Source organism: Heloderma suspectum, chromosome 3 (assembly GCF_057233095.1).
Source record: "Heloderma suspectum isolate Gila_16-S chromosome 3, 16-S_ref, whole genome shotgun sequence".
In the NCBI taxonomy this organism is placed as follows: domain Eukaryota; kingdom Metazoa; phylum Chordata; class Lepidosauria; order Squamata; family Helodermatidae; genus Heloderma; species Heloderma suspectum.
The window spans coordinates 179398390-179413174 of record NC_139460.1 but is presented as its reverse complement, the minus strand read 5'-3'; the positions used below and the strand labels follow the sequence as shown (position 1 = coordinate 179413174).

Sequence of the window (14785 nt, the reverse complement as noted above, 5' to 3'; positions counted from 1 at the left end):
TGGTGGTAGTTGACAACGTCATGTAAAGGACCAAATTCCGAGAGTAACCAATTTTGATCGCAGGATAAAAGACCCATGTGGAGAAGCCCTGATAATAATACTGCCTACCTTACTGGTTTGTTGGAAAGATTATGATAAATGAATGTATATGAAGTACTCTGATTGCTCAAAAGCACTATATAAATGCTAAGTGTTATTCTTAATGATTTCTGTATCTCTTTTAGTAGCTAGGATCTCCCAAGCCCAAATCTTATCATTCTCTTACAGACAATGTTGATAATTCTGTCATATCATAACCTAGGAAAGCGTCTGCATTGTTCACACAATTTACAAGTCTTGTTTGATGTTAAGATGGTGGCCATAACTGATTATGGTGTAGGGGAAGTATTATTATGTCAGGACTTGAAGCCCTAGACCTGTGGCATGACAAGTAAGAATTCAGCAAGCCCAAAGAAGGCAATTATAAGAGACCAGGCAGAGTAGCAAAGATGTCTTTTAACAACAAGCCAGAGGAGATAATGAGATTATCCTTTGATCTTAAAAAAAGTGTCCATGTCAGGCTTGCTCATTTTTCTGAGCAAGAATGGGGCTTTTTTGCTGTATTCCTTCTGAAAACTGCTTTTCTAAGCACTTAGCTGGAGCTGAGTTTGACATATGATATTCTGCTGACTCAAGTGGATGTTGGGGTATGGGTATGGCTTGCGATGGAGATTCCCTGGTTCTGTACAGTAATCAGCAAAGAGAAGGGGAAGCACACATGCTTGCTTGGAGGTCATTTCATTCTGTGCTGTCGAGAGTGAGTGCGAAAGTGCCTCACTTATAGTGGTTGCTGCCATTCCCAATATATAGTGTTAAGTCATTAATATTGTTGTTCTGAAGCCTGCAGAAATACAGCCTTAAAACACAGAAGGGGCAGGAAACAGGAGAGTCAGATGGCTGCATGAGTGATGAAGATGAAGGCACAGCCCAGAGACTGTCTACCCTGCCCAGAGGTACCTATGTAAATTGTTGTTGTTGTTGTTCAGTCGTTCAGTCATGTCTGACTCTTCGTGACCCCATGGACCATAGCACACCAGGCCTTCTTGTCCTGCGCTCTCTCCCAGAGCGTGCTCAAGTCCATATTCATTGCATCGGTGATGCTATCACCTATGTAAATATCCTGCTATAAATCACACCAATCTTTTGGTGTCATTGGAGCAAACTCATCTGCACTGGCCACTGTCTAGAACAGCCTTCCCCAATCTGGTGCCCTCCGGATGGTTTGGACTATAATTCCCAGCATTCTTGACCATTGGCCATGCTGGCTGTGGCTGGTGGGAGTTGAAGTCCAGACAGCTGGAGGCCACTAGGCTAATGTAGAAGCTGTGGTTTTGATTGTTTGTAATGAGTGAATACCAAGGCTCTCTTTACACCTGGCATTTTATCCCACTACAAACGGGTCCTTTTGATTCCGGATCCTTTCTGGGATTTAGACTGGCCCTGTATACAGCCATCTCTCATAGTGCTTCCCTCTGCTCTATACCTTTTCATGGCTGGGCGGAGCTGTTGGCTTCTTGCCCCGTCCCCTCCCCTGATCATTGTTTCCTGTAACATGATCGATGTCTCCACCCATCCTTCCACTCCTCCACCGCAGGAGGGAAGTCGGAAGCCCTTCTGGTGACTTTAAAGGTGGAGGGAACCCTCCTTCCAGACACGTTTGCTTGGGTCCTCATGGTGCTTCCACAGGACGCTTCCCATCTGCTGGCTTTCTCTGCGCTGCTGATGCTCTTCCCACTTATTCTGGCTTCCCAACGACCCTGTAAGGTGGGCTAGAAGAGATAGTGGCTGGCTTGCTTCCCAGTCCTACGGATGTTTTTACAGGCATGAGTAGACATAAGATTGTGCTGTAAGTCTGCAACCATAGGCACATTTACTTGGGACTAAGCCCTATTGACGTCAATGGGATTTACTTCTGAGTAGACATAAGATCACGCTGTAAGTCTGCAACACTTGACACACTTACTTGGAAGTAAGCCCCACTGAACTTAATGGGGTGCTCTGAATCAACAGAGGACGTTGATTCTGAGCTTGGTGGGGTGAGGTATCAGATCTGTCTCCCTTCATTGGAGGGAGGCATTTTACCCTCTTCTCCCTCCGGTTGAGAAATGTGCTCAAGCAATTACATGGCAGACATGTGGTTTGAACTGAGGAAAGTCCTTCCTCAGCAAGACTTGAGCAGAAGCAGGAGTCGCCCTCCAACCGTGTGCCCTCCCCTCCTTGCAAGGAAGGGAGAGAGCACAGTGGGTGGGCGATTCCTGCCCTCATGCCTGTCAAATCTGTTCGGTCTCCTTCCGTGCAAGGAACCCTCTTGCCTGTTATTCCCTCTTTGCCAAGAGGATCCCCACTCAGGATCTCCCAGGTGCAACGCTCCCAGCAGCCCATCCTCAATGCCTTCATCGTCCTGAAAACAAACGCCCACAGCTGCCCAGACACAGCGGTTTCTTCTGCTATTGGATAACTTCACGGGGAGGTCATGGTGCTCCTGTTCAGTGTGCTGGAAAAAATACCACATTTTTTGCGTTTGGGGAAAACACAGGATAGGCTGGGGGAAATTGCGGGAGATGCCCTGAAGATTCACGGCATCATCTAAAGAGCCCACAAACTTCCATGAGAGAGCCATCTCAATGGCAGGACAAAAGCTCCGTGTGAAGAAGACTCAAGTGATAAATGTGAGGAAGTTTGCCCATTCCTTAAATATCTGCTAAAGTCAAGCTCTAACAAATCCATTTGCCAGGATAATTATGGACAGAGACAGGCTTTGCCAGTTCTGATGAGTACATGAGATGATAATAGATTCAGGGAAATTTGTAAGTTTTTACTGTCCTTTGTGATGCTTAGCTCAAACTCAAGAGATGCGGCAATAAAGAAAGCCAAGCCAGCCCCCTGTAAGCAGGAGAAGGGTTGTTCAGTTATCTTATATCTGCTAATCAATCAAAGCAGGTCAGGATTCCAGCTTAGAAACATGGCTGGGAGAAGGGAGGGTGAAGCATGATCATGTCTTTAGGCCTGCAACTCATTTCTAACATTTCATACTATTTGCTTGAATTAGCAAGGGAGCAATCCTATGTCCGCTAGTCACCGGCTAGATGGCCACATATGTGACTTGCTTTGTAAAACTGTTTGCATTTCTAATTAAAAGTTAACAGTTGCATTCAGCTGGTGGAATGAGTGCCTTAGTTAACAAATGCTCAGTGTGTTTTACAAGTTGAACCTAGGCATGTGTACTCAGAAGCTAGCACTATTGACTTACATGGAGCTTGCTCCTAGGGATCTATGCGTAGTATTGCAGTCTTAGAATCAAAATATATCATTAGGAACTGTTGGAAGGTAGGCAGTGATTTATAATAGGAATACAGTGGATTTCTCTCACTAACTCACCTTTTGAAGAGAGACCTTCACTCGTGTGTTTTTTTAATGAAACCTTTTGGGCTTATGGAAGTGTTAACTCTGACAGTTCATACAAATAAGTTTTGTATCTGTCAGATTTTGAATTTTCTCACTAGACATTAAGAGCAAAGGATCAAATAATTTTCATACAGGCTGTTGAAGGAGGAAACCAATCACCATTCTGAGTCCCAAAAGAAAGGTGCATACTTGACCAGTATGTTGTTTCATCTTATTCATTAAAAATAAATCAACCCAAGGGCCAGCCAAAGACATTTTGCTGCCTGAGGTGAAGTCATCAGATGGTGCTCCCCCTCACACTCAGGCCTGAGACAGACCAGCTTTTGACCTGCAGCATGTTGCTGAGGATCTGCATTCTGCGCATGCACTGAGTCAGCCTCTTATTATTATTAAAACTGGATGACTTTTCTAAGCTTAGCTTAGCTCCTGGATCTAAAAACCTGCTGAGTTGTGCAAAGGAAGGGATACTGGAGGAACTTAAGAATTTATCTGCTGCATCATACCAAAGGGTCCATCTAGACCAGTGTCCTCCAGCTTCCCACAGTAGTCAGCTAGTCAGTATCTCTTGACTGTTGCATGTCTCCACCATCTAGTACTCAGCCTCTGGCGATGCCATTTATCTATCATGGCTGAAATTTGCTAAATCTCCCCTCCTCCATTAATTTGTTTAATTCCTTTTAAAGTCATCTGAGCCAGTGGCCATCACATCTGGTGGCAACAAATTGCAATAAATTAATGTGTTACATGTGAAGGATGAAATTCCCTTTTGTCTGTCCCCAATCTGCTATGCTGCCCATCAAATTCACTGGGTGACACCAAGTTTGAAGCAGACCTGCCTTCAAAAGAAGAGATGAGCATAATCTTTTGGCAAAAAATAAATAAATCACAATTGTGGACCATCAGTGCAATGCTCAGGGATTGTGCACAGAGGACTCCCTAGCCCAAAGCTACACTACCTTTTTGGACCCTGGCACACACACAACCTTCCCAATATAAAATGTGTGTAATTCTGTGTTGCTCAACATTTTGTCTAACTGTGGTGGCTTCTGATGCTTGAAATCAATGAAGACAGAACCTATTATGCAGGTGAAAAAAATCTTCCTGGGTCATCAAAATAAATAATACAGATTAAACTATCTTTTGTAAATGTTATTTCTTATTATTATTATCATCATCATCATCATCATCATCCTATACTGTAGCTAGAAGTCACATGTTAGTCTCTTAATGAGGCACCACTTGTCTAAAGGCCTACAAGTGCCTGACACTTCCCAAAGTCAATACAGGTGCTCATGTCTGGAGTACCTTCTTCCATCCTCTTGTGTCTCATGCTGAGATCAGAACAGCAACCTTTGAAAACTTACTCCATGGGACAACAGCTGAGTTGGGACTAGAACATGACTGTCTGGGGAGATCCATCTCCACGGGTCCTCTCCAACTGGAAATGAATGATTATTTCTTTCTTGTCAATTCACTAGGGATAGTACTTGTTGATGAAGAGGAGCTGACTCAGCTGGCACAGGTTAAGCCATCACAGTCAAAAGGTGGCCTACAATATAATACTGAACATCTAATCCAAAAGCTTCAGAGGCAGATTGAAGAGCAAGAGATCCTGACAGAGTTTGTGGTGAGTTTCCCCCACCTCGGGCTTGAGCTTTGCTATAACAACAGAAACAAGCAAAAATATTTTCCTCTCCATTGCGGTTTCAGTGAGACAGGACATTTCCACATTCACACTTGAATCCTTTTCTTCATGCAGATTCCCCCTCCTGTCCTTTCCACCTCATTAGTACAGTGTGTTAATTCTACAAAATGGAGTTTCTTCTCATGTTGCTGTAAAAAAGGAAAGATTACTGAAAAAGAATTACAACACACATATGAACTTCTGGTGGCTATTGCACACACATTGTGCAGGGGCAAACTTGCCACCAACAAGTGTGCAGTCAGCAAGGTACTGCAGTCAGTCAGTGTTTGCAAATATGAGTTTGTCATATTCACACATTATGTTGCAGTGACGTGCAAACTCCCCTCAGCTTGCTTCAGAATTGAGACAACAATTATGAATGTCATTGGAGAACTCTTAAAAAAAAAGTTTCCACCCCACAAGAATACTGAACTGACTAATAATGTTGGCTGCACCTTACCACCTTTGTTTGTTTGTTTGTTTGTTTCTATACTGCCCAATAGCCGAAGCTCTCTGGGAGGTTCACAAAAATTAAACCCACAAAGCACAGCATAAAACAATATAAATATGAAAGCTTAAAACCACAATATAACAGTACAACCAGAATAAAACCTAGCAGCAATGCAGATTTAAAATTCAGATTTATAAAACTAAAGCTAAAAGACTAGGAAGCTAAAAAGCTAAAATACTGGGAGAATAAAAAGGTCTTCACCTGGCACCAAAAGGAGTACAACATAGGTGCCAGGCAAACCTCTCTAGGGAGCTCATTCCACAGCCAGGGTGCCATAGCAGAAAAGGCCCTCTTCCTAGTAGCCACCTGTCTCATTTCCTTTGGCAGGAGCTCACGGAGAAGGACTACTGAAGATGATCTTAGGGTCCAGGCAGGCACATACGGGAGGAGGCAATCTTTCAGATAACCTGGCCCCAAGCCGTTGAGGGCTCTGAGTGTTAATACCAGCACTTTGAATTGGGCCTGGAAATGGACTGTCAGCCAGTGTAGCTGGAAAAGTACTGGTGTAATGTGATCTTGTTGGCTAGTCCCTGTTAACAATCTTGCTGCCCTATTTTGGACTAGCTGAAGTTTCCGGACTGTTTTCAAAGGCAGCCCCATGTATAACACATTGCAGTAAACCAGACAAGAGGTTATCAGAGCATGGATAACTGTAGCTAGGCTATCTCTGTCCAGATAAGGGCATAGTTGATATACCAGCCTAAGCTGATAAAAAGTGCTCCATGCCACTAAGTTCATGTGTGCCTCAAGTGACAGTTCTGGGTCCAAGAGCACCCCCAAACTACGAACCTGATCCATTAGGGGAAGTGCAGCCCCCTCCAGAACAGGTTGAACATCACCTAGCCAGGCAGACGAACCACCCACTAGTTTATTGGCCCTCATCCAGTCCTTTACCATGCCCAGGCCCTGATTCAGAACAGCCATTGCCTCACCTGGGTTTGATGAAAAAGAGAGGTAGAGCTACTATTTGCAGTAGTAAAGATGTGTCTTTTTTTTTTTTTAATCAAAGCCAGGGACGCTGCTGAGCAAGCAGAGCAAGCACCCCAAAGGGCAAGATCCCAGGGAAACCCTAGTATGGCCAAAAGTCAGAGATGATGGGGGTTGTAGTCCACCCCACTGCATGACTATCCACCCCGCTGCACGACTGACTCCCTGGCCGAGGTGCTTGAGGTGGTCTCTGATGTGTGTGTGCAGTCCCCTAACTTATTGGTGTTGAGGGACTTCAACGTACATTCGGGGGCCGTTCTCACAGGGGCACCTTGGGACTTCATGGAGACCATGGCTTACTGGGAGCTGCACCATATTCCAACTGGGCCCACCGATGTAGCCGGTCATGCACTAGACCTTGTGTTTGTTTCTGGAGAAGTGGGGAGTGATCTGGAAGTCGGGGGTATATCCACCACCCCCTTGTCATGGTCAGATCACTATCTGGTGATGTTGGACTTCTCGGTTCCACAACCCCTCCGCAGGGGTTTAAAATGGTCCGCCCCAGGCGTCTTATGGATCCGAATGGATTCCTGAACGCGCTTGGGGATTCTCTGGAGCACACCAACGGCCACTCAGTCGAGACCCTGGTGGGTGGCTGGAATGCTGCAATCACTGGGGCATTTGATTGGGTGGCTCCGAAATGCCCTCTCCCCCTGAACAGGGCTCAGACTGCACCATGGTTCAATCCGTGGTTATGAGCTCTGAAACAGGAGGTGAGACGGCTAGAGCACCGGTGGCGAAAGTCTCGCTCCAAAGGCGATCAGACACGGGCTAGAGTTGTATCTTCAGCCTATCACATGGTGGTGAAGGCAGCAAAACAGGAATATTATGCTGCCTCTATTGTATCTGCAGAGTGCTGTCCCAGGAGGCTGTTCCGAGTGGTCCGGAGCCTGGTTGGTCCAGTTGCTCCGGAATCGCTGGAGCATTCTAAGGCCTCCTGTGAGGCCTTGGCAAGGCACTTTGCAGATAAAATTGACCTGATTAGGAGTGTTATTCCGTGCACTATGGATACAGTTACTGTGCAGGAGGCGGTCTGTGGCACACTGGTTTTGTGGGATCGGTTCCAGGTTATTTTTTCTGATGAAGTGGACAAGGTGCTTTCATCTGTAAGGCTGACCACCTGCTTACTTGATCCTTGCCCATCTTGGCTCATTATGAGCTGCAGAGAGAGGCTGGGTGAGGGGATCAAGGCGGTGGTGAACGCCTCCCTTGAGGAGGGAGTGATGTCATCAGCCCTCAAGGAGGCAGTGATAAGACCGCTTTTAAAAAACCCTCCTTGGATCCCCAAGTTCTGAACAACTTTCGCCCAGTCTCAAATCTGCCATTTTGGGGCAAGATGATTGAGCGGGTGGTGGCGATGCAGTTGAAGGCACACTTGGAAGAAGCCGATTATCTAGATCCATTTCAGTCGGGCTTCAGGCCTGGGCATGGGACAGAAACGGCCTTGGTCACCTTGGTGGATGATATGAGGAGGGCTTTGGATAGGGGTGAATGCTCCATCCTTGTTCTCCTCGACCTCTCAGCAGCTTTTGATACCATTGACCATGGTATCCTCCTGGACCGCCTAGAGGGGTTGGGCATTGGAGACACCATATTACGGTGGTTCCGGTCCTTTCTCTCCAGCAGGTACCAGAGGGTAGCACTGGGAGAAGAGGCTTCGGACCCATGGCCGCTCATTTGTGGGGTGCCACAGGGTTCCATCCTCTCTCTGAATCTATTTAACATCTATGTGAAGCTGCTGGGGGCTATCATCAGGAGGTTTGGGGTGCGGTGTCAATTCTCATTAAAATCTTCACCAAGGTTGGCCGTAGCATCCCTGTCCAAATGTCTGGAGACGGTGAGTGGCTGGATGGGGAGGAACAAACTGAAGCTGAACCCTGACAAGACCGAGGTACTTTTGGCGGGAGACAAGAGGAGGTTGGGGGATGTTGACCTGGTGTTGAATGGGGTATGGTTACCCTTGAAAGACCAGGTCTGCAGCTTGGGGGTCATCTTAGACTCCCAGCTGTCCATGGAGGCTCAGGTGTCAGCTGTGAGCTGGACAGCGCTGTACCAACTCCATCTGACACGGCAGCTGCGCCCCTACCTTCCCGACCATCTGCTCCCATCAGTAGTACATGCCCTGGTCTCCTCTCGTTTAGACTACTGTAATGCGCTGTACATGGGGTTACCCTTGAAGACAGTTCGGAAGCTGCAGCTGGTACAGAACGCAGCAGCTCGCCTGATTAAAGGCAGCCACCGGCGAGATCACATCACTCCAGTGCTGCAGGAGCTGCACTGGCTACCAGTTGTTTTCTGGGCCAAATTCAAGGTGTTGGTTTTGACCTTTAAAACCCTATATGGTTCCGGCCCAGCCTATCTCAAGGAGCGCCTCCAGCAACACCAGATAGGCCGCTCAACAAGATCAGCCTCAGATGACCTTCTCTCTGTCCCATCAGCCAGGACAGCTAGGCTGGTGAGGACGAGGGAGAGGGCCTTCTTTGTGATGGCTCCCACTCTGTGGAATTCCCTCCCTAGGGAACTCCGCCATGCCCCCTCTTTAATGAGCTTCCGCCATGCATTAAAAATGTGGTTGTTCAGGCAGGCATTTGGGGTGTGCTAGGGTAATTTTAGAAATGTGATGTTTTTAATGTTGAATTTTATTGTATGAACTGTTTTTATTGTTGTACATCACCCAGAGTGGCTGGGTGACTGGCCAGATGGGCGATCAATAAATTTAATTAATTAAATAAATAAATAAAATGGTGATCCAACAACATCAGGAGGCCCAGAGGTTCTCCGTTCTGCTGCTAGAACCTTGAGAGCTATACAGTCATTGAACTTGTCTGACCAAGCACAGAGAAGCTCCCCAATTTCAAGTTTATATTGAAGCCTTTTGTATGAGCACTGTTTGGCCTCATCTGGCCTATATTTTCCTGAACTCCTTAGGTAGCAAGACAATGATTTTCCACCCAAAGGAGGTATCAAATGCAAATAAATAGTTTTACTGTACAAATAAGCTGCCATAAAAATGTAATTTTAAATGTACTTGCTGCTTTTTCCCTCTGAATTCCTTCTCCAGAGTCTCAGTGTTAAGTGTAAAATATATGCTTTTCTATTGCTCTCACAGTAAAGTGATCTAATATGCATTTTATTTATTTTTATTTATTAAAGTATTTATATCTTACCTTTATGCCTCATTATTAGGCACTCAAGGGAGCGCAAAAATATTTTAAAAGTCAAGTTTAAAAACTCAAATAAAATAAGCATAAAGCAAAAAACAAATAACAACCAAAATAGCAGCATGGAGAAAGCAAAGTCAGAAAAACCACAAGTCTACCCACCCAATAAGCTGAAGTCCTGCCAGAACAACCCCCCCACAAAAAAAACCCTTCTGCATAGTATGAAATATTAACAGTTGTTGTTCAGTTGTTAAGTTGTGTCCGACTCTTCGTGACCCCATGGACCATAGCACGCCAGGCCTTCCTGTCCTGTGCTCTGTCCCGGAGTGTGCTCAAGTCCATATTCATTGCATTGGTGATGCTATCTAGCCATCTCATCCTCTGCCGTCCCCTTCTCCTTTTGCCTTCAGTCTTTCCCAGCATCAGGGTCTTTTCCAGAGAGTTTTCTCTTCGCATTAGGTGGCCAAAATATTGGAGCTTCAGCTTCAGTATCTGTCCTTCCAATGAGCACTCAGGGTTGATTTCCTTTAAGATTGACTGATTTGACCTCCTTGCAGTCCAGGGAACTCGTAAGAGTCTTCTCCAGCACCACAGTTCGAAAGAATCATTTCTTCGGCGCTCAGCCTTCTTTATAGTCCAGCTCTCACAGCCATACGTTACTACTGGGAAAACCATAGCTTTGATTATGCGGACCTTTGTCGGCAAGGTGATGTCTCTGCTTCTTACTATGCTGTTTAGGTTTGCCATAGCTTTCCTCCCAAGGAAAAAGTGTCTTTTAATTTCATGGCTACAGTCACCGTCTGCGGTGATCTTGGAGCCCAAGAAAATAAAATCTATCACTGCTTCCATCTCTTCCCCTTCTATATGCCAGGAAGTGATGGGGCCAGATGCCATGATCTTAGTTTTTTTAATGTTGAGTTTTAAACCAGCTTTTGCACTCTCCACTTTCACCCTCAACAAGAGGCTCTCTAGATCCTCTTTGCTTTCTGCCATTAGGGTGGTATCGCCTGCGTATCTGAGGTTGTTGATAATTCTCCTGGCAATCTTAATTCCGACTTGTGATTCATCCAACCTGGCATTTCTCATGATGTACTCTGCATATAAATTAAATAAGCAGGGCGACAATATGCAGCCTTGTCATACCCCTTTCCCAATTTTGAACCAATCGGTTGTTCCATGTCAGGTTCTTACTGTTGCTTCTTGTCCCTCGTACAGGTTTCTCAGGAGACAGGTAAGGTGGTCTGGTACTCCCATCTCTTTAAGAATTTGCCAGAGTTTGTTGTGATCCACACAATAAAAGGAATAGACGTTTTTCTGGAATTCTCTTGCTTTCTCCATGATCCAGCGAATGTTGATGATTTGATCTGATGCTGCTGGAGGAAAAAGTAAGTGGACTGGAGCGGCGACTGTCGACCCTCCGGGGAATAAGAGAACACAAAGAGTTCTTGGACAGAATGGGGGAACTACAGCAGCAAAGGGCAGACCAGAAGCTTGAAGAGCAACAGCAAGATGAGGCAGTGGGAAATGCTGAGGTGAAGAAAAATGGAATAGAGGATACTCCTTGGAAAAGGGTGACAGTTAGGAGAAGAAGAACTAGATGCCACTCTGCACCAGTGGAAGCAGTGGAGCTGTGGAACCGATTCCAGGTACTTGCAGATGAGACTGGAGGACAGCCTGCAGAGGAAGAATCACAGGGGAACCTGCATGAGAGTGAGCAAGAGGCTAAAGGTCAGTCAAACAGAGGCGATGAAACCCAGGCCTACAAGAAGAAGAAGAGAAGAGTGGTAGTAGTGGGAGACTCTTTGCTGCGTGGGATCGAGACCCAAGTATGTCGCGAAGACCCATGGACTCGCCAGGTATGTTGTCTCCCGGGAGGACAGATTAGAGACGTGACTGAAAGGTTGCCTGAACTCATAAAGCCCACTGACAGGTACCCCTTCCTTCTCATCCATGTGGGAACAAATGATACCGCCAAGCGGAGCTACGAAGAGATCACGTCAGACTTTGAAGCTTTGGGAAGGAAACTCAAGAACTTTGGGGCCCAGATAGTTTTCTCATCCATCCTTCCAGTAGTTAGAAGAGGGATAGAAAGGGAACGAAAAATACTCTGGGTGAATGACTGGCTACGAAGGTGGTGCCGACGAGAGAGATTTGGATTCTGGGACCACGGGCTATACTTCCTGGAAGATGGGCTGTTGGCTAGGGATGGGTTGCACCTCACAAAGGATGTGAAGAATGTGTTTGGCCACAGCATGAAGAACTTCATCAGGAGGGCTTTAAACTGAATCCTACGGGGAAGGGAGATGTAATGTTGGGGGTAACAATGGACATAGGCGCATGCACTGCAATGGAGAGAACAGCTCTGATAGCGCCCAATAATAGTCTTCAGACACATGTAGGAAGAAAGCCAGACTATGAAGCACATGGTCTTCGATGTCTATATACTAATGCCCAGAGTATGGGAAACAAACAGAACGAACTTGAACTCTTAATACAAGAGGGAAATTATGACCTGATAGGTATAACTGAGACTTGGTGGGATGACTCTCATGACTGGAATACAGCAATTGAAGGATATAACTTGTTCAAAAAGAACAGGAGGAACAGAAAGGGAGGTGAGGTTGCACTGTATGTGAAAAATACGTATCTCTGCACAGAAATACAGGAGGAGGAGCTTGGTAGCCCCATCGAGAGCATCTGGGTTGAAATAAATGGAGCAAAGAATAAAAGGAACCTGGTGGTCGGAGTCTACTACCGGCCACCCAATCAAGGAGAAGACAAGGATGAATCTTTTGAAAAGCAAATAGCCAATGTTTTAAGGAAGCATGATGTAGTAGTAATGGAGGACTTCAATTTCCCCGATATTTGTTGGGAGACAAATTCTGCAAAACATGGCCCCTCCAGAAAATTCCTGACTTGTGTGGCAGATAACTTCCTCCTACAGAAAGTAGAGGAAGGAACTAGAGGATCAGCTATCCTTGACTTGATCCTAACCAACAGAGATGACTTAGTGGATAAAGTAGCAGTTACAGGAACTCTGGGGGAAAGCGACCACGTTGTACTTGAGTTCTTGGTTCTAAGGGAAGCAAAAGCTGAGTGTAGTCAAATGCGTACCCTGGATTTTAGGAAAGCTGATTTTCATAAACTCAGAACAATGATCAGTAAGGTCCCATGGCAAGCGATGCTAGCAAGAAAAGGAGTCCAAGATGGGTGGGAGCTTTTAAAAAAGGAAATTCTCAAGGCACAATCACAAGCAATTCCAACAAGAAGAAAAGGTGGAAGACAACAGAAGAAGCCAATGTGGCTTCACAAAATGCTTAGGGATGACCTGAAAACAAAAAAGGACACATATAGGAAGTAGGGGTGCACGAAAGCCACTTACCTGGTCTCGCAGCTTTTTGTGGTGGGGGGAGGCACTTCGCTGCTCTCCCCCCGAAGTTCAGGCTGGGGGGGGGAGGCTTCCCGCCTCGCCCGGCCGAAATTCAGGCCGGGGAGGAGGCGCCTCGCCTCGCTCAGCCGCGAAATTAAAAGTTAAAAAAAAAAAAACGCCCCCGTGATAGGCTACGTGACGATTAACGTAGCCTATCACGGCTAGATCTGCAAAGTCAGCCGTGATAGGCTATGTAAATCGTCACGTAGCCTATCATGGGTGACTTAAAAAAAAAAAGCGCGTACGCAAATGACGGCCCCCATAGGGAGCCGCCATTCGCGTTCCTTATTTGGTCCCTGTAGTCTACGTAAATCTTTACATAGACTACGGCGAAAATAAGGGCAACGCAAATAGCGTTGCCCTTATTTTCGCCGTAGTCTACGTAATCTTTACGTAGCCTACAGCGACCAAATAAGGAACGGGAATGGCGGCTCCCTATGGGGGCCGGCATTATCCGTACGTGCTTTTTTTTTTTTTTAAGTCACCCGTGATAGGCTACGTGACGATTTACGTAGCCTATCATGGCTGACTTTGCAAATCTAACCGTGATAGGCTATGTTAATCGTCACGTAGCCTATCACGGGGGCGTGGTTTTTTTTTTAGTTTTATTGGAATGGCGGCGGCGGAAGCCGGTCGAAAGATCGGCTGCCGCCCCCGCCCCTGACGAAGACCCGACAAACCGCCGCTGGGACCCGCGGCCGGGAGGGACATTCGGGAAAGGTAAGTCCCGCCCCGGGGGGGGCGGGGGGCGGGGGGGCGGAGAATTTCTCCCCGAAACTTGTTTGGGGGGCCAATCACGTTGGCGCTCGGCCCCCCGAAGTTTCGGGGAGAAATTCTCCGCCAACCCTAATAGGAAGTGGAAAGAAGGCCAAGTAACAAAGGAAGAGTACAGGCAGATAGCACAGAATTGCAGGGATGGCGTCAGGAAGGCTAAAGCTGAGAATGAGCTGAGGTTAGCAAGGGATGCTAAAAACAACAAAAAGGCTTTCTTCAGCTACGTGCATAGTAAAAGGCAGAGGAAATAAATGGTGGTTCAGCTATTAAATAAGGATGGCAAAACGATAACAGATGACAAAGAAAAGGCAGAGGTGCTCAATTCCTACTTTGGCTCAGTCTTCTCCCAAAAGAAGGTCTATGACCCCCCTGGCAAAGGCGAAGTACAGGCTGAAGGGGCAGGATTGCAGCTTGAGATCAACAGGCATATGGTCAAGGAAAACCTCATTACTTTGAATGAGTTCAAATCTCCAGGGCCAGATGAACTGCATCCTAGAGTCATAAAGGAACTGGCAGAAGAACTCTCAGAACCGCTGTCCATTCTCTTTGAGAAATCATGGAGGACGGGGGAAGTGCCAGATGACTGGAGGAGGGCTAACGTTGTCCCTATCTTCAAAAAGGGTAAAAAGGAGGAACCTGGGAACTACAAACCAGTCAGTCTGACATCAATCCCTGGGGAAATTCTGGAGCAGATGATAAAGCAATCCATCTGGAAGCACCTTGACAGCAATGCCGTGATTACTTGAAGCCAACATGGATTTGTCAAAAACAAGTCCTGCCAGACAAATCTGATC

General features: G+C 46.3%; 1 protein-coding gene across 1 annotated transcript in view; it reads left to right on the top strand.

Annotated features, from left to right (window-relative positions):
- Positions 1-14785, top strand: part of FRMPD2 (FERM and PDZ domain containing 2) — a 240287-nt gene that overhangs the window by 206639 nt on the left and 18863 nt on the right. The window contains exons 41-42 of the mRNA XM_084845567.1: positions 880-992; positions 4923-5071. Coding sequence (XP_084701693.1) covers positions 880-992; positions 4923-5071 — 262 coding nt within the window. The remainder of the gene's footprint in view (positions 1-879; positions 993-4922; positions 5072-14785) is intronic.